This window comes from Desmodus rotundus, chromosome 10 (genome assembly GCF_022682495.2).
Source record: "Desmodus rotundus isolate HL8 chromosome 10, HLdesRot8A.1, whole genome shotgun sequence".
Taxonomy (NCBI): Eukaryota; Metazoa; Chordata; class Mammalia; order Chiroptera; family Phyllostomidae; genus Desmodus; species Desmodus rotundus.
Genome location: NC_071396.1, coordinates 47,555,331 through 47,574,032, shown reverse-complemented (window position 1 = coordinate 47,574,032; position 18,702 = coordinate 47,555,331). Strand labels below are relative to the sequence as shown.

The 18,702-nt window shown below is 54.0% G+C and overlaps 1 protein-coding gene across 1 annotated transcript; it reads left to right on the top strand.

Annotated features, from left to right (window-relative positions):
• The first annotated feature begins 5,822 nt into the window (after positions 1-5,822).
• Positions 5,823-12,740, top strand: CXCL14 (C-X-C motif chemokine ligand 14). Its single transcript, XM_024575242.3, has 4 exons — positions 5,823-6,069; positions 6,235-6,340; positions 10,029-10,142; positions 12,661-12,740. The coding sequence occupies exons 1-4, from the start codon at positions 6,006-6,008 to the stop codon at positions 12,674-12,676; spliced, it is 300 nt and encodes a 99-aa protein (XP_024431010.1). The 5' UTR covers positions 5,823-6,005; the 3' UTR covers positions 12,677-12,740.
• Positions 12,741-18,702: the final 5,962 nt, after the last annotated feature.

The window sequence follows — 18,702 nt, the reverse complement described above, 5'->3', positions numbered from 1 at the left end:
GCAGTCACTGCTTCACAGACTTGGAATCACAGTGTTTACACGACCTTGCGTTTCTCTGCTGACTGCATAAGCATTTGCCCATGGAATTCCAGACTCTGTAATCATGAGTCTTCGTTCCAGTGTAATATTTCCTTCAGAGCTTTCTGTTTATTTAACCAATCCCCCATTACTGGGCACTAAGGTTAACACTTTATTTTTAACAAGGAATATCTTTGCATGTGGTTTTCTCCCTTATCAACTGTTCCACTGGGTTTTCTGAACTAGATTAATGGGGAGAAGTGACTCATTTCAGACACTCTGGATACACACTATAAGTATGATTTCCTAAAATCTTGTACCAATTTGCAGTCCCACCTGTGATACTTAATGGCCTTCCTCACTTTACCATTGTCAGCTTTAGATGTTGATATTTAAAATAAATAGCTCATTATGGGGTAGGACCCAAAACAAAATGCCATGATACTACAACATTAATGTGCTTTTTCTTGATTGCTAACGAGGATGCACATTCTTCCAAGGATTGGTTAATAATTGGTTTTCTTTCTTTTTTCTCCTGAATTGTCCTTTGATGTCCTTTGCTTATTTATGTTAGTCCTTCTTTGAAAATACCTTTGTTTGAGTTCTAAGTATAGTGAAGACGCTTGTCTGCCATGAGGTGGTGCTGAATGAATAAATGGCAGAATAAAGGCTAACTGTTGGTCTGTCCCATTTGCTGTGGGCATTTTCCCCATGTTTGAGGGGTTCACAGAGCCCCTCTGCCACCACAAGGCTGCCTGGAGCCTGAATCAACATCATCCCCTACCTCCTGTGCCATTTCCTCTGGGCTTAGTTGCTCAGGCTGCCCAAACATTCCTAGCATAAAGACCAGAACCAGGGGTGGTCCTCAGGGAACCTCGGCCCCACCTTCCCCTCCACCTCGAGCAAGGCCCTGAATCAGGTCAGCAGGCAGAGCTAAAGGAGAACCAGCAAAAGAGGAGGCAGCCAGCTGCCGGGATTCCACAGGTTGGGGACAACACTAGGAGAGAAGCACACAGGCCTCCAGCAGGGGCAGGAGCTGGAGAGGGAGGGCTGCCCACCAGGCTTGGACTCACAGCTAGCGGCTGCACTACCAATGGACACAGGTATTTTGGGGTGCACGGCATGAAATGAGAGGTGACAGGCCCACACAGGCCTTTGAGCCCAGGGTCTCACTGTGGTCTAAGCAGCTGGCTGCCGGACCATGCTAACATTCGTGTGTGCTCGATGGGCTTATAGGTGAGACCCAGCCCATTTCTGGGCCTCAGCTTCCTGATCTTTGCAGTGAGGGTTCAATAGAGCCTTGGCCCCTCCAGTTCTCGATTCTAGCATGGCCCTGTTCCATCACAGAGGTGAAAGGGATTCCCCTTGAGAAGGTCAGTCCTGGGAAGACCTGGGGGATGGGAAGAGGAATTGGCGGGTCTCCCAGACCCTAGGGCAGGAAAACAGCCTTGACTAGTCCAGATTCACCTTCTCAATAGACCTAGGAGGTGGTGCCCAAAGGCCCATGGGGTTTCCTGGAAAGCCACTGTCTGCTCATTCACCTCCTCCTCCTCCAGGGACCTCTTTCCTAAAGCAAAAGCCTGGGGAGGAACTGGCTTTCCTGGGAACATGGCCTCACCAGTGGGCTCCCTTACCCACCCCCTACACACACTCACCCTCACACACAGCCTTGCAGTCTTCACAGCCTGAATTTGGCAGTACTCTCTCGCATCCCTGGGCATTTGCCTGAAATACTCCTTTATTTACCCAAAATGAGCCCCTACTACGTGATGCAAACACTAAGGATGAACAAGACGGACACAGACCCCACCTTCCCAGAACCAGCAGGCCACAGAATGGCCCACAATCCACTCCAAAATAAACATGAGAGTAGTCCAACGAGAGGCTGTGCTACGTACAGTGAGGAAAGTGAAATGGGCCCATGGCCCAAAGTGACTGCTGGCCGTGGGAGGAAGGGGGCTAGTGCGATTGGGTCCGAAGAGTGAATATCCCAGCAGAGGCTTCAGCTAGGAGAAGAGGGCCACCTGCCAGCACCTCCGGAAGAGCGGTTTGGGCAGAGGGGTCAGTGAGCACACAGGTTCAGTACGTCTGAGTGATGAGACAGGGCAGTGTGGTGGAGTATGGCCATGGGGAAAGTGGCAGACGCTGGTCACAAGGAGACAGGGCCCTCTGGGCACCGCTGGGGATGTGGCTTTGACTCTGGGTGAGATCAGGAGCCAGCAGGGCTTTGAGAAGGGGGACCGCCCCCGGGTGGTCGCTGCTGCATGAGGAGCAGGGACTGTATGGGGCAGGAGAGGCTCCCTGCTCACTGTCACTCAGTTAACCCCTCCTCCTCCTTCAGACCCCAGCCCAGCGTGCACTTCCTCTGGGACACTGTCCCCACTCCCTGCCTGGTCAGATCCCTAGTCAGTGCCATGGCCTCGGTTTCCCTTCATCCCACCTCGCTCCAATGTAATTTCATGTGTGCCCCTGGTTATATGACTTGTGTCTGTCTGCCCCACTAGACTCCATGCTCCTTAGGGGCACGAGCCTGGCATGCAATGGGTGCTCAAGCAATGTGAACAGAATAAACAAGCAAATCTCCAGGGTCTGAGCCAATTTTCCACTCCCGCAAGGAATAGTTTTCTGCTTCTACTTCCTCCCATCTCTATGTCCCTCATACCTTGTGTCCACCCTTCCCAGGGAACCCAGCGTGATCATAAATAGCTACGAGCATGCGCACATGCACACACACGCACCAGAATGCGCTCCAGAGGGCACAGCATGCGTGTGCTCCTTCACTGCACTGCAGGGATCCCCTGAATCAGGCAGCGCCACTGTGCAAGACCTGCCTCGCCCATGTCCACCTCAGCCTGCCTCCTCCAGCTACTCAAAGGCCCCAGGTGGAGCTCAAGGGAGAGTCTGCACCTGAAGGCATGCCAGGAGTCAATTCCCCCTCCCTCTCCGGGCTGCGCAGCATCACTCACAGACCCACTGGCAGCAAAGGCCCTCCATCCTCTCCTGTACCCATGGACCCAGAACTGTTCACACAGACAGGGGCGGGTTGTTTGCAAAGACACAGTGGTTGTATTTTGCAAACCAGAGATGAGCATACACAGACTAAGGAGTACTCTGGGAATGAATGTCTGACCTCTGGTCTGGCCCGGGAAGCTGGGAAACTTTGGTCCATATTTTTAGGGCCAACCACTTTTCCCTATAAAAGCTCCATGCCCATGACTCTTGGTGCTGTCAGATCCCACTTAATTAATGAGCATATTCTTGATGGAAATAACATTTTTAAATAAAAAAGTCATATCTCACATGCTCTGCAAAAGCTCAGTAGCTAAAAGTTACTTTTGCAGAAAAAAAATTTTGGGAGAGGGCAATTTGCATTAAAATCATGCCCATGGCCCAGTGATTTGATTCTACTTCTGAGACCTAATCCAGTTTCAAAGGGCTGCCCCAAAACTGGACTCCAAGAATATCGGTCTCACAGTGTTGCTTGGGAGAGAATGTCTTTGAAAACAACCCAGGTGTTCAGCAGGGCGTACTTAAAGTAACTATGGGGCATCAGTACAGTGGAATATGCTGCAAAGTAATAGTAATAACAATACCAGCACTTACTTGGCACTTACTCTGCTAGGGACCAGGTTAAAAGCTTTACCTGCACCATCTCATTTAATTCTCCCTGTGCTGTAGGTACTATTATCACCCCCAGCTTGCAGAGGAGAAAATCAATACCTGAAAGAGTTAAGCCACAAGGTCAGACAGCCAGTAGCCAGGATTCGCACTTGGCAGTCTGACTCCCAATACCAAGTTTCTAGCCATTATACAATCTGGCCTCAAATGGTGCCATTAAAGAGATCGAGCAGAAGCAAGCCTCGTCAGGTGGAACGATGTTGATGATATGGCGACAGGTAAAACAAGCCGGTTATTAACAGGACATGCACTGATCTTGGTTGTGCACAAGTACTCACGCAAAGAGAAGGATTTGAAAAGATAGCACAGCTTATTGGTGTAGGTTGCTGAGTAGGCGGAATTAGGTGTGTGTTTATGTTTTCTTCTGCTTGTGTTTTCTGATAACAGGTGCCGGTTTCGTATTAAGAAAAAAATATTTTTAATTAAAAAAATTAAATGCCAAAAATCAGTCCCTTGCACATATCCTCCACATAAACCCAAGTGTCCAGTCGTGGCCCTTGCCGTAAGTATAGACACACAGCTCCTCGCACAGGGCTCGGGCCAGGGCCTGAAGCTGTCTCCCGGCACTGCTGGCTCTTCGGGCTCAGCTTCCCCTCCAGGCAAGGCTCCCCAGCTGGGAAGAGACAGCAAAGATCCTTCCCATTCTGTCCCTCATTAGCCTGCCTATCCCATCCTGTCCCCCCTATGATCTCCTCTGGACACTTCTGCCGCCAGGAAGCTGCTGGGCTGAGAGCACAGAGCTGTGTGAACTGCAAGAGCCTGATAGCCTCTGACCTGGCCCCAGCTTTCACCTGGCAGCCAGGCCCAGGGACCCTCGGAACCCAAGACACTCCGTCCTGTCCCTGGGTCTCTCAGGGAGGCACTTCATCCAGGGAGGTAGAATGGTCCAGGGACAAGAGCGCTAGATCTGCAGCCATATGCTGGGGTCCTTCCTGGCCTAGCCACCTGCTTCCCGGCTATGTAATCTTGGGCAAGTTATTTCTCTCTGAGCCTGTTTCCATGCCTGTCAAATAAACAATTAAAAGAGAAACTTGGAAGGGGACTTGTAAGAATCAAAATAATATATACAAAATATATATGTATATAGCAATGATACCAACAAGTAACAAGTTCTGAGTGCTAACTACTGGCTAGGCAGTCTGTTAAACACTTTATATGTCTGCTCTCAGGTAGCTCTCACAGCTACCCCGTGACAGGTCCTGTGAGCTGTAACTACTTGTACTTTCCAGGTGAGGAAACGAAGCCTTAGAGTAGTCAAGTCACTTGCACTGGGAAGCAGTGCAGCAGGAACTCCCGCCGCCATGCCTGGGCCCACACCAACACACCGGGCAGTCCGACATAATGTCTGGAACTTGGACTTCATGCCGATGGCTATCACGGTCATAGCTGCCTGCTGGGCCTCTGCATGGCTTTGGAGAATGGTGTGGCAGTGAGGAACCCTGCCTGGCTTCCCCCAATCCTCCCCCTACCCCCAGAGAGCTGGCACAGCCAGGGGCCGCATACCCACTTTAGGAAGCCTTCCTCTAAGAGTGGTGGCACCTCCCCACACTCAGTCTCTGAGCCAGTGACTCCAGGCTATGGCTTTGCTGCTGCACAAAGCTCCCTCCAGACCAGGTCTTGCACTCTGGCTACCAGGCTGCTGGCCCAAAAGGGACTGCTCACACCCTAGGAGTGGGCCCGCTGGCACTCACACCTGGCACCTGCCCCAAACCCCTTTCAATTCCTTTCAGAAGATAGGGGCCACCGGCCTGGGTCTCCCAGAGGCTCAGAACAGCAGGTCTGTCTGGCCAGCGGGAAGTGCATGAATCAGAGAAGCAGTGCCCTTAAGCAGCCTCTCAACTGTTGGACGGAGCCAGGGCACTGGCTGTGTGCACGTGCTGGAGTGCGATTGTGAGTGCAGGAGTGTGTGGGAGCGAGGGTAACAGACCAGGTTGTCAGTGCGGGTGTGCTATGTGGCTCCGAGAGTGTGCCGCTGCATCAAGGTCCTGCATGGAGGTCTGGGGCGGGCGGACTGGGATGGTCTCCTCCCTCCGCCGTATTGAGAAATCTCAGTGAGTCACCGAGTGGTTCTGCATATTAATGAGCTCGCTCCCAGCAAGGGCAAGAGCGGATTTAAAAGAGCCCTGGGCGGGCGGAGCTGGGAGCAGAGCGCAGCCTAGTGCAGCTAGCGAGCGACAGTCTCAAGGCACCCACCGACGGGCGCAGGGGGAGCGAGAGTAGTCGGGAGGCGCGCTCCAGGCAGAGAGAAAGAGGAGCCAGCCGGCGCCCTCCCCTAGTCCCTGCTCCCGCACTGCGCCCCGCTGGCCAGCATGAGGCTCCTGACGGCAGCTCTGCTCCTACTGCTCTTGGCGCTTTGTGCCGCGGGCGTGGACGGTGAGTGCCCAGGAGGTCTTCTGTCGCAGCTGTCCCATCATGGGGAGCCCAAGCGCCAGATGCTAAGCTTCCTGAAACCCCGGGGGTTCTGAGTGGGCACCAAGGGCGGTCCTGGGGCAGGAGACCCCGCCGGCAACTGAGCAGCCCCTGCGCACTCTTTGGCAGGGTCCAAATGCAAGTGCTCCCGGAAGGGGCCCAAGATCCGCTACAGCGACGTGAAGAAGCTGGAAATGAAGCCAAAGTACCCGCACTGCGAGGAGAAGATGGTTATGTGAGTTCCCGCTCTGAGCGAGCCGTGTGTGCGTGCTGATCTTAACCCTGCTGGGGCACAGCGTGGGGCCGGGTTGGGCTAACAAACCCTTTTCTCTGCCTTGGGCAGGGCCTTAGCAGAGCCTTTGTAATTGCCCAGTGAGTCTGTAGGACGCTGGCGCGACAGTCAGGAAGAGAGTCTGGAGAGAGGGTCACTGCCCCGTGCTCCGGAAACAGCCTCTCTGAGGAGTTCACCCTTGTGAGGATTCAGATGGGCAGCCCACCTTTCCTGGGTGATGAAGGGTTAAATGGCTCCCCTGTGCCAACTTAGAACACCCAGATTGAAAGCACTCTAAACACACCCAGAACTAGTGAAATCGCACCCGAACCGGGGGGCCTTCCTGTTCCTAGAGAAAGGATTAAAGTAAACATTGTCGTGAGTCCTCAGACCCTCCTTTCAGAGCCTTTTTCCATTGGGGGACCATGGACAGCCAGTTTTTGGCCTCTAGCAATTCCATTTTGACATAATCCTCACTCTTCCTTGGGGCTGGACTCTTGTGGGTCGCTGAGCTTGAGCAGTGCTGTGGGAAGTGCTCAGCTGGGGTTAACGCGCCACAGGGCTGGGGCTCTGCTTGGTGGGGATGTCGGAAACACCTCGGAAACTGGGGCAGAGAGAACACTGAGTTTCCTTGCTCCTCTGCCTTCCCAGTTAACCACTTGAGGCCAGCACCACTGTTTCCCCATCAGTGTGATTTTGGCCAGGAAGGGAGCCCTTGGCAAAGCAGCTACCAAATATCTGCCACAGACCACTGGCCCCTCTTCCCCTCCCCCGGAAACAGGACACGCTGTATTCTCAGTCTGGGCAAGTGCCTTGCTCCTACTGGCCCCACTGGCCCCACTGGTCCCACTGGCCACAATGTCTGCAAAGACAGCTCCCATCCCCCACTGCTACCTGACAGCTACACAGTTGGGCTGAAGTTAAAGGAATTCAGAGAACCACTGGCCTGGGCTAAGCCCCCCTGACTTCCTTCCCAGGCACCTAAATTAACCTTTTGTCCCTGCCCCTTTGCCTTGCCCCTTGCCTTATGGACACAAGTCCAGAAAAACAGCTAGAAAATCCTTTTCTGGGGGGGCCAGCAATCACAGGAGCTGAAGGAGGTACCACAAACCCCTCCTGGCTCCCAGTTTGGGGACTGAAAAATGACGGGGATGTTGCAGGTTAAGTCTGTCGTCCTCTAAGGCTGAAGAATGTTCTACACCAAGTCCAGTGGCTGAGACCTTGCAGGGGGAAAGAAGCAGGGTGTGGGGTGCAGTGACATCTCAAAAGGACAGAATGTTCATTAAACACACTAGTTCTTTTTCCTGGCTAAAGTTTTCGGGGTAGGCAGGAAACTGACAGGCAAGTGCAGGCGAGGCTTTATGCAGTCTTGTGAAAACCTGCAGGAGCCTCAGGAGATCCGCATGCAGTCAACCTCTGCTAACCCTCCGTCAGACCCCCCCGGCCAACCCCCATCCCGGCAGGGCTGCAGGTCTTCTCCCTTCAAGCTTCTCAGACTCTCTAGATCAGACAAAGGACCAGCACTTTTTGCCAGAGCAGGTTTTCGGCCACCAAGGCTGAACAAAAGCAAGTTTTCCGGCTCATCCTGAGTCACCCAGAAATCTCTGATGAGGTGGGGGAAGGGAGTCCCTGCACTCGGAAAGGTCCAGGAGAGTCCAGATTCTAGAAAAACCAATTTATGTCCTATGCCCACTGAGCTACTGCCCCAAACCTCATCATCCCAGAAGCATCGAGGAGAGTGTCACAGGACCCAGAATTTCTGAATAATGGCTGGGGGCAGACATCCTCTCGTCTTCGCCCCACAGCCAGTTTTCATAGTCCCAGTATTGTGACGGAGCAGTTGAGCCTGCGGTGACGGGCTGAGTGTCCCCTCCTGCTCCCTGACCTTCAGGTCTCCAGACTTGGGATTCCTAGCCCGCACAGTGCTCTAACTGAGAAGGGATTTTTCTCAGGCTTTGCCCTGTCCTTTTATTGCAAGTGCAGGAGCAGCACTGCAGGCAGAGAGAGGAGCGCATGGGCTAAATTCCTAGAGTGACTAGGTAGGTGCCGTGGGGGGAGGGGGGAGAAGGGCCAGACTCCACTCTGAAGCCTGACCTCAAGACCTCAAAGGAGGGACAAGACCTGGGGAGCAACAGGTCTCAGAAAGAGGGCCAGTGAAGGCGGGGTAGAGTCAATGGAAGGCCCACCTCTGCCCCAGAAAGCTTGGGCTGTGGAGGGGCCCGGGACACTTCAGAGCACAGGAGCAGGCAGAAAACAGGTGGCTCACAACCCTCTAACCCGTTCTACAGCAAGATTCCATTTCCTCTCCTGTCAACTGGGAGACCCAGAGTTCACGGAGACTCTGATCCCTCTCGAACTTGGCCCATAATCCCTCACTCTTTATCTTTCGGAACCTGCAGGGGACTAGCTGATCTCCCTCCCTCCCTTCCGGCTTGGACCTCCAAGCACCCCTCTCTCCTCATTCCCAATCTTCCCCATACCCTGCTCTTGCTGTGATCTCTCAGGGAGCGACCCCTTACCTCTCCCCTTCCACTTTCCATGCCCCCAGGTGGTCCCTCATGCTTGAACACCATCCTTCTTCTGCCACCCAGAAGCCTCCTCCTAACCCCTGCCACCACTCCCAGCCAGGCTGAGATGGGCAGAGCAGTCTGGGCGGCAGCCTGGCCTCCCCTTCCAGGCTGGAGCTCACACTCTAAGGCTGCTCTGCCTCCGTGGCCACCTCATCTTCCATGACAATTACTAATATCAGTAACTACTCATTGTGCATCCACTAGGTGCTAGGCACTAGGCATAGATTATGTCCTTTGATCATCCCAATAATCCTAAGAGGTAGGTCCTACCAATATACCCAACTGACAGATGGGCAAACTGGAAGCCTTCAGGTTACCCAGGGTCCCACAGACAGACCTGGGACCCAAACCCAGGCCCTACACTCTGCACGATGCCATGTGCTTCTCTACTGCATGGCCAGGCCTCCATTGGCTGTCAAAGCCTGAAGAGAGGTCTTATTTTTCTGCCCAAGGGTGAGACAGCTGGGACTTCAAGCTCAGAAACCACGGTGGGCTTCAAGGCCAACAAGACTTAGCTTCAGGACCAGCAGCCCTGAGATATCTGCGGGGGTGGGGGGACGGGGTTGGAAGGATCAGACGGAGACCACAGTGTATGCAGAGCACGTCCAAGCCCTGCTGTGCAACAACTCGAACCCCAGGAAAGGGGCCTTGGCACGCGCAACTTGCTGGCATTAGCTCCCTCCACCTCTCACCTCCAGGTTCAGAGGAACTGGAAGAGTCCTCTGACCTTTGATTCCCAAGAGGGGCTAGAGTCCTGCAGGCGGGAGCGGGAGGAGGGCGGTGGAGGGTGGGGAAGAGGGGGAGACACTACCCCAGACTCTGAGGGCATTGAACTCTGAAGTGAAAGTCGATGCCTCAGTAAAGGTTTAGACCCTAACATGGATCCTGAGAGTAAGGGTCCAACCAGAACCTTCCAAAGAGCCCGCCAGGGAGTGAGCAGATGGGTAGGCTCTCTTGAAAGGAGGGAGGAGGCCACAGCCCCTCAGTGCTCTGACTGGGACCGTCCAGAGCTACCCGCAGTCTACCCTGAGGGGCTATCATTCAGGTTCCTCAATCCTCTACCCTATCCCACTCTATTTCAGCATCACCACCAAAAGTGTGTCAAGGTACCGGGGTCAGGAGCACTGCCTCCATCCCAAGCTGCAGAGCACCAAGCGGTTCATCAAGTGGTACAATGCCTGGAACGAGAAGCGCAGGTATGCCCCACCTCTTCTCGCCTTCCTTCCCACCTTCCCCCAGATCCAGATCCTGGACCCCTTGTAGGTCCCCTAACCATGTCTAATGGGTAGACACATGGGTGTCTACCCATTAGTAACCACAAAAGGCAAATGCCCAGGCACTAGTTACATACCCCCAGGGACGAGGAACTCACCACTTAAAGTAGGCTACTATTCTATTAGACAGCTGTAAGCATCAAAAATGTATCCTTTCGTGAACTAAAGTTTGTCTCATTTTAAATCTTATGTTACAGTCTTAATTCCTCTTCTTAAGTTATGTGATCCTGGGTTTCCCTCTACCAAAGGCTGGGCAAACACTTAGCACAGCTCTGTCTGTGATTCTTATGGGGTGAAACATGACCACTTCAGTGACCGGCTTTATTAACTATAAAACTATAGGCACAACCACGGGTGATAGGGATGACTCCTCGCCAACAATACGTTCTCCCCATGCCCCCTGCTGCCCAGACACTTGATTAACTCTTCCCCATTGCAGGTGCAAGGAGGGACCTTGGGTTTGACCCTTTAAAATCAGAGCTACTCTTAACCTCAGGGGCAGCAGTGGCCAGAAGACCTAAGCCCTGAACCAGACCCCTACCCTCTTTGGGCTCTGTTTCCCCATAATCAGAAGATAGGACTCCTCAGCTCTGATCTCCTGGGGTCCTTTGTCTGACCTCAGAGGGGAGGCAAGTTCCTGGCTCCCCGATGCCACATAAAGGTGAGCCTGCCCTGAAGCAGACCTGTCTGCGCACACTCGGAGCCTGTCTGCCCTTGTATCTGGACAGCACGGCCAGGGAAGCGGGTGCACACACACGTGCATGCCCATGGGTGCAGGAGAGCTTCCCGGGAGCTGGCGCTAGCGCCTCACCCAGCAGAGGAGAAAACCACGGCTGAGGGGGGATGAGGAGTGACCTGCTTAGGAGCACAAGGCAGGGAGCCAGGCTTCTCAGTGCCACCTTCCCCGCCCCTGCCTCAGGGCCCTGTGCTGCCTCTCCCTTCACCCCACCCAGCTAGCCCTTCCGCCCTAAGCTCAGCCAGTGACCAGCTCCCCCACAGCCGGCACTTGGGTGCAACCCCAGTACCTGTGCCTTTGGACCTGCCTCCAAAACTGCCTTGTCTGCAGTTGCTTGAAATAGGAAATGATGAGAGTGAGAGATTTTCTGTAAGTCTGATGGAAATGCAGCCCTGTTTCTGGTCAGGGCAGGCAGTGCACATGGCAAAAGCATGACCCTGCCCCGTCTACTGTCACGCTCCAGGCCCTGCGTCATCAGAAGTGTAACAAGGCCAAACTCAGGGCCAGTTCACGAAGGCTTGAGAACAGCATTGAGCTGCTGAGAGACACTCAGGCCTTTTTTCAGGCGTAGTCATCCCTCGCCCCTGCTCTGGGCCACAGCTGTGATGAAGAGGAGACAGGCACGGGCCCACGCAGCCCTGTCCTCTTTATTGCTGTAAATTCTGACCACAGGGCAGTGAGGGCACCTCTGATCCCAGAGCCCCACCACTGGGTACAAAGTGAGTTCCTCCCACCGTCTCGGATGCTGGGGTGTCCTGGGGGAGGAAGGGGACATTCCCTTGTCCTGACCACCTGCCCTCCCCCTGTAAAAGGTTGAAATGTCTCCACGAATGGAGATAAGGGACGTATCTTGAAGTCCTCTTTGCAGAGGGAAGGAGAGGATGCTGAACCTAAGTAGGGGAAGGAAAGGACAGCAGCCCAGCCCGGACCCTGGGGTCTGAGCACCTCAGGGCCCAGAGCGTCAGGCCGCACTGGTGGTGGCAGGCATCCGATTTCAGCGCACCATGAGGTGGTCCTCTTTGGAAATCAGGAAATAGGCTGGGGGAACATCGGGCTGGGCTGTCTGAGTGTCAAGTACAGTCCCACAGCAGCCCTGGAGCAGAAGAGAAGGGATTAAAGTGCTTTCACAGAGATGGCTTCGAAGGTGAGGGTGACGGTCAGGTTGTGAATGGCAAGGCCTGCTAACTACTAGAGGGACAGACCCCGAGCCACAGCCTCCATGACAGCCTCAGCTTGGCCCCCACACACACCCTTTAGTCTTAGTCTTAAGGCAGCTGCCTCTCCAACTGGTGTTTTCTCAGAGGGCAGACATTCTTTGGGCAAAACACAAAGAAAGACACAAGCCTAAGTTGAGGGAGGAGATGTCTCTCCACCCCCACCCTTGCTGGAGACAGACCTCCTTCCCACCACTGACATTCGATGTCCCTCAGTCTCCCGTGCCTCAGTGTCTTCACATGCAGACAGCGTTTGATTTGAGGACAGAATGAGGCTGCAGAGGTGGAGGGTTTAGGGAGACAATGCCAGATTCGGGTGAGCTCCTGGGGGCCTTGTGCTGGCATCCTTCAAGAGGGTCCCCACTCCTCCCAGGCTCCTGCCATCCTGGGAGGGCCTTGCTGAACACAAGCCTGGAGCAGCAGAGCCACCAGCCTGTGCTTTGCCCAAGTCACGTCCTGAGCCACTTATGTGGGTGTTTTCTCTTCCCAGGGTTTACGAAGAATAGGGTGAAAAGCCCCCGATGGGAGAACTTCATACCGGTTGGGAGACGGCAGAGGACTTTGCAGATTGAAAAAACAAACCCTTTCCTCCTCACAGGCATAAGACACAAATTATATATTGTTATGAAGCACTTTTTACCAAGGGTCACTTTTTACATTTTATAGCTGTGTGCAAAAGGCTTCCAGATGTGAGACCCATCTCTCTTGCGCTCCAGACTTCATCACAGGCTGCTTTTTACTGAAAAGCGGGAAACTCATGCCTTTCCTTTGTAAAAAAAAACAAACAAAAAAAAACCCAAAACAAAAAAACCCCACTTTTTTGTATTTGTCCAGACATCACTATACATCTGAGTTTTATAAGCACCTGGGAGGAACAAGGAGCTCGGCTGAGACACTTCATGGCCGCGCTGCTCCATTCCTAATGCAGGGAGCTTCCGCTTGGAGGTCCTGGCGCCTCTGCACAGCTGCCACGGGCTCTCCTGGGCTCAAGGTCAGTCACAGCCTTGGGGTAGGGGGCTCCGCAGTGGCCCCAGTCGCTGGGCAAGTAGGAGCAGATCTCTCTGCATCTGTTCTTTTATGAACCTGAGTTTGGCTGCCAGAGAAACGTGCTCATCCCTCTGGTTAACTTTTACACACTCCAGGAAACATTTCCAAGATCCCGGGATGGCAAGGCAGACAGTACTTAAGGAAGAGTTCGGGTCTTGTCTCCCACCTGAGGGTTTGTGAAAGCTCACTGCTTCCTAGTTAATGCTTTAGAAGCACATGAAGTTCCTGACACTGTTAGCAAAACCCTTAGGAGGAAACTTAAAAATATACGAATGCACACACTGTATACAGCTCCAGACTTGTATTCTATTGACGAGGCAGCATGTGTCTGTCCCTTATCACAGTGGAACCTGCAGCAGCCCGTCTGACCCCACGCAACCCTTCAGTGTCCGACAGTACAGCCTTCTGAAAGCTAAGAGGACCGTGTGCTCTGTCCTTTGTAAATATGCCCCTGCACACACCACCCCTTCAGTGTGTACCACCTTGCACTGCTGTGTCGTATGCTCTGTAAGTGTCATAAACAATTAGTGTTGCATGCAGGTTTCATATTCTTTCTAAGACAAAAAGAAAAGTAATAAAATATATTTGAAATGTACCAAAATTCTAGACTACTGACTTTTTTTCCTATTGAATTAAGCCAGGATGACAATCATGTTTACCGTGTCCTAAATAAACAGGGACAAAGGTGTTGGAAGGAAAACTGGTGTTTCCCAAATACCTGCCAACACCTGTCACCTCTGTGGAATGTCAGCACAGCCCCAAGACAGAAAGCCAGGCCTCAAGGTTAATGCTTCCTCCCTGCCCAACTCCCACACCTGGGGCAGGCTCATCAGTGCAGCCAGGTCAGTGTGCACAGGACTGGGGGTCCCCCTGGGGTCCCCACTTAGAGAAAAGACTAGATGGGAGACCAGTCAAGATCCCAGGGCCCCAGGATCCCAGTGGGGCTCGGGGGCGGGGGCAGGCAATGCCCACTGAGAGGCTGTGGGGCCATGGAGCCAGGCTGGCTGGAAGCCACAGCTGGGGAGATAGTGAGGCTCCACCCCTGCTTTTGCAAGGTGGAGACCCATGAGTGCACAGCTCACGCACTTCGGAGGTGGAGGCGGCGAGCCACAGAAAGCACACAGGATGCTGGGGCATGGTGTGCGCTTGGGAAGCGGGGGCTCCTTTAACATTCACAAGACCAGGCTACTTGTATTTTGCTAAAACTGCCCACAGCTCCATGTTTCACTGTATCCAAGTCAACCAGGCCCTGGGATAGGCCCCCTCAGTGCCCCCCAGGTCCCCTGCCCTCTGCAGGACTGTCCAGGGGACGCCTGCACTTCTTGTCTGCTACACGAGAAAGCAGGAGCCAGTGACATGCACAGCTGGCCCTGCCCGCACTTATGGGGACACACAGCCAGTAGCTGCCCCAGCATGTCCCCAGCAGGGTGCCACCATGGGCCGTTTCCATCAGGACCTCACCCCCAGCAGCACCGTCACACCAAGTGCACTTCTGAAGACACTAAGGACCAGAGGGGTCACTCAGCACACTGCTCCGATGGCTGAACCAGACTGCCTTCCCACTGAGGGGAGCAGCGGGTGGGCCGGGGCCACCCTGGGTCTGGGTTACTGTGGTCCCACCTTTCCTGTCATTATGGGGGAAAAAGGGAGACTGGACAGGGAAGCCCAGACACCAACCAACGGAACAGAGCCCCAGTGGGAGGGCACAAAACAGGGCAGTGGAGAAGCAAGGCCAGCCCCTCCCTGCAGGAGCCTTGTGTGGGCTTCAGGGGACGTGCCCCTGTAAGGAAGTCAGCAGACAGAGACCCACCATCAGCAGCCCCCAAGTCCCGACTCTCCTCATCTTCCACCCCACCAACACAAAGGCCTCTCCATCCGTCATGGCGGGGGAGCAGAATTCTGTGCACTGCTGCCAGAGCATCAGGCTTCCCCTTCCCCTTCCACTCATGCTGAACACGCCACGTGCACACCTCCGCACCCTCGTGAGGTCTCCTCCATCGCACCTGTGGTTCTCGTGCTGGCACCTGGCCTTCCAGGCCAGGCTGGCCCATGTGTCCCCTCCATAATCCTGCCCCCCAGTCACAGACTGGGCTATCAGTGACAGTAACAATGCCCCTTACAGTGTGCCAGGCACCGGCTGGGCACTTGCCCTGATGCTCTGTCTCCACCCTGCCCCACACTGCTGTGCCCAGACAGGTCAGGCAACTTGAGTAGGAGGTGCTGGTGACCAGTAGAAGAAAGCTGGACCTCAAGCCCCAATCTGTCTGAGAGCAGAATGGGTGGAGATGTTGTGTGTGACTATTCATCCTCGACAGAGATCATGTGTCCCTGGGGAACGAAGGCTGCCCATGCTTCTGCGGATGACTTGAACCCTGCCCACCAACAGACAGGTGCTAGCCTGGCCACTAAGAATGGGCTCAGCCCCACACCCCACCAATGCCAAATGCTGCCCTCCAGGGCCAGGAGCCATCCCTGGCTCCTAGGAAGAATGTCCTTATAAGCACTGTTTCCTGTTATTGTTCTCCTCTGGACTTCCCAGCCTCTCGGTGAGGTGTCTACTCACCGCATCCCAGAGTAACTCCAGTGCAGCAAAGCAAGGCCAGGCTGCTCTTCCAGGTGGACCCTGTGATTGTGCCCCACCCGGAGACGGTAAGCATGCTCCTCTGCACATGGGGTGGACCAGGCCCCCATGCAGGCCCCACCTCTGGAGCCTCGCAGACAAGCTCACTCAGGATCCAAATGCCACCCCGGAGTCCCCGCTCTTCACAAGCATGTCCTGAGCAGGCACGCGCTGCTCTGCCAGGCTGGACGCCAGGACGGCCACATGCTGGCGAGCTCCGCCCAGCTCTCCACTCACCTTCTTCTCCAAGCCAAGCCCTCCTCAGACTCCGCTCTGCCAAGGAGCTCTGCCCGATCACCCGGCACTGGCGCTGGAGTCGACCCGCCGTATCATCACAAGGCCTACTACAACACACAGGCGCAGGGCTTCCTGTTCAAAACTTAGTAAGAATCTCAGGATGGAAACAGTAGAACCCTGAACCACCTCACGTGTCACAAGCCCCTGGAGCAGCCCTGTGCCTCGGGGACCAACCCTAACACCCATCAGACGGCTCATTTTGGCCCTGCGTCATTACGTGACTTGTACTATAATTTACCAGTTTATTTTAACTCTAACATCGGACAAGTGTAGTCTTAGGAGCCAAGGACTGTGTCTTCCGCTTTGTAAAAACCTCCCAAAACCTATAATAGCACATATGAGGTAGTCAAACACCACAAATTAGTCTTGCAGAGCTTTCTGCACCCATTCACTGAGCTACTACTACATGCAAAGCTCCGTGCTGAGCTCGGGGTGAGGGGGGTGGGGGTTTGGTGAGGTGCCATCCCTTATCCTCAGGAGCAGAGTTTAGGCACTCACACACCCAGCCACTGCTTCATTATGCAGCGCTTGTCAGGTGCTGCCCACTGTGCTGAATTCTGCCAATGGCCCCTCCAGGAACTCCCAGGCTATGAGGGAGACAAAGACGCTGTCTGAAATTGTCTAAGCACCATGCCGGAGGGTCACACCGCAGGCTCTGGGGGCACCCCAAAGGGGCTCTCACCAGGCCTTGAAGGAGGTGACCTCTGACCAGGACCTCTGTCAGTTCTGGAAGGGCTCCTAGCAAACTGCAAGTTGTTCTCAGGCAGCAGTAGAAAATGCTGGTTCCACCCTGGTGGCCCGTGGCCTGCTGTGCACACGTGTGATGGGCCAGCCGCAAAGACAGAGCGCGCCAAGGGCAGCAAAGGGGAGAACTCGGATGGAGTTCAGAGGGCACTCGGGGATGCCAACCATGCCCCAGCAGAATGTCCAGGGAAGCCAGCCACAGCTCCCACCCCCACCTCACCCCTGTCTCTCCCTCCCTGTCATCACTCCTCACCCAGAGGGTTAGGGCTGGGGGCCCTCCCACTGCCCTGGGCAGGAGGCTGGCCCACCACAGCTTTCATGCCCACCCTCCCACTCAAGGAAGAATTGCACTGGTTGTAGAGCCCTCGGGGTGTTTTCCTGTCCATCTGCTTTGGGGAAGTTAAAAAGACACTCTTGGAAATCATTAAGAAAGCAACCAAACCCTAAGCAATTTTCTTGCTTTTAAGGCAATTTCTCCCAGTTTTCTCCACACCAGACCCTCTGATCTGCACCACCAGAGGGAAGCAAAAAGCCGGGGCACCTCAGCCAAGGGTTCTCCCAGCCCCCGCGACGGTGTGGGAAGTGACAACAGTGCCTGGTACAGTGACTGCTTGCTGGGGCTGCACGTGCCTCACCCACTGAACCCCGTAACGGCTACAGCAGGGGTTCTGCCAACAGCCCCACTTCACCGACGAGGAGATCGATGCCTGGCGGGACACTGCCGTACTCTCGAAGACAGGAGCCCACAGTGTATGGTCCCGGAGCCGGGCTTCTGCTCTCTGAAGTGCACATTGTCTCACAGCTCCTGCGGAGCCCGGCCCGCAGGAGACACGCTGCTGTGCCCTCGCCTGGCACCTACCTGCTGTAGGTTGAACAGAGATTCATCACCAGATAATCCGGGCCGCAGAGACGACCAGCCCCAGTGGGTTTGTTTTGTGTGTGGCTCGGTTCGTCTTTTAGTGGCAGAAGGCTGTAACAGCCACACGCTCCTCTGGGGCTTCTCCCTCTTATCCGACAAAGGGAGCGCTACAGCCGTGAGGCCGCTGCTCTGGCCCACACTCGGTAGACACAAACTCTGCTGAAGTAGAATAAGTTGAATAAGCAAAATGACAATGGTATCATCAAATTCAACTAATGCTTTAATTAGAATCGAGTTGAAACCATCAAGATGTTGGTTTTAAAAAATTAATTCAAAACTGGATTTAAAATAACCAGCCCGTTTCACAATGAAGAGAGCTGATGATCTGGGATGAATAGCAGGGCATCTGATTAGATGCGGATGAGACCCTCATCTGAAATTCAAAGTTACTCCCCAGAGCAAACTGAGAAGGTGAAGCAACATGCACTTTCTTTCAGCCCATTGTCTCCTTAAAGGCAGCCATCACACAAAGGCCACTGCTCAATTACACAGGCTTTTGTCCCGCGAACAGCAGCCAGCGAAGGCAACCCGGAGTTAAGTATTTGCAGTGGTACAGCCCAAAATATTATCAACCAACACAATCACGAGAGAAGGAGTGCCCTTCAGTTCCTTCACAGCTGCCAAGGCACTGACTCTGCTAACTGCACGTATTTTGAGGGACAGCAGAGTTTAATAAAAACAATAGCAACGACCACAACCAATATTTATTCGGAGCTTTTTAAACAAACTCTGCATTAGTCCCATTTTACAGATGAAGAACTTAAGGCTTAAAGAAGCTGAGTAACTTGTCCAAAGTCACACAGCGGCCTTTGTTTGAACACTCTGGGCAGCGTGACAGACGCGTACGTCCTGGTTTGCCTGGAACAGTACTGGTCTGTGACAGTTGTCCCAGTGTAATTATGAGG

Coding starts and splice junctions, on each gene's coding strand:
- CXCL14 (XM_024575242.3), top strand. CDS start 6,006: ATGAGGCTCCTGACGGCAGCTCTGCTCCTACTGCTCTTGGCGCTTTGT. Junction 6,070..6,234: donor TTGTGCCGCGGGCGTGGACG/GTGAGTGCCCAG, acceptor ACTCTTTGGCAG/GGTCCAAATGCAAGTGCTCC. Junction 6,341..10,028: donor TGCGAGGAGAAGATGGTTAT/GTGAGTTCCCGC, acceptor ACTCTATTTCAG/CATCACCACCAAAAGTGTGT.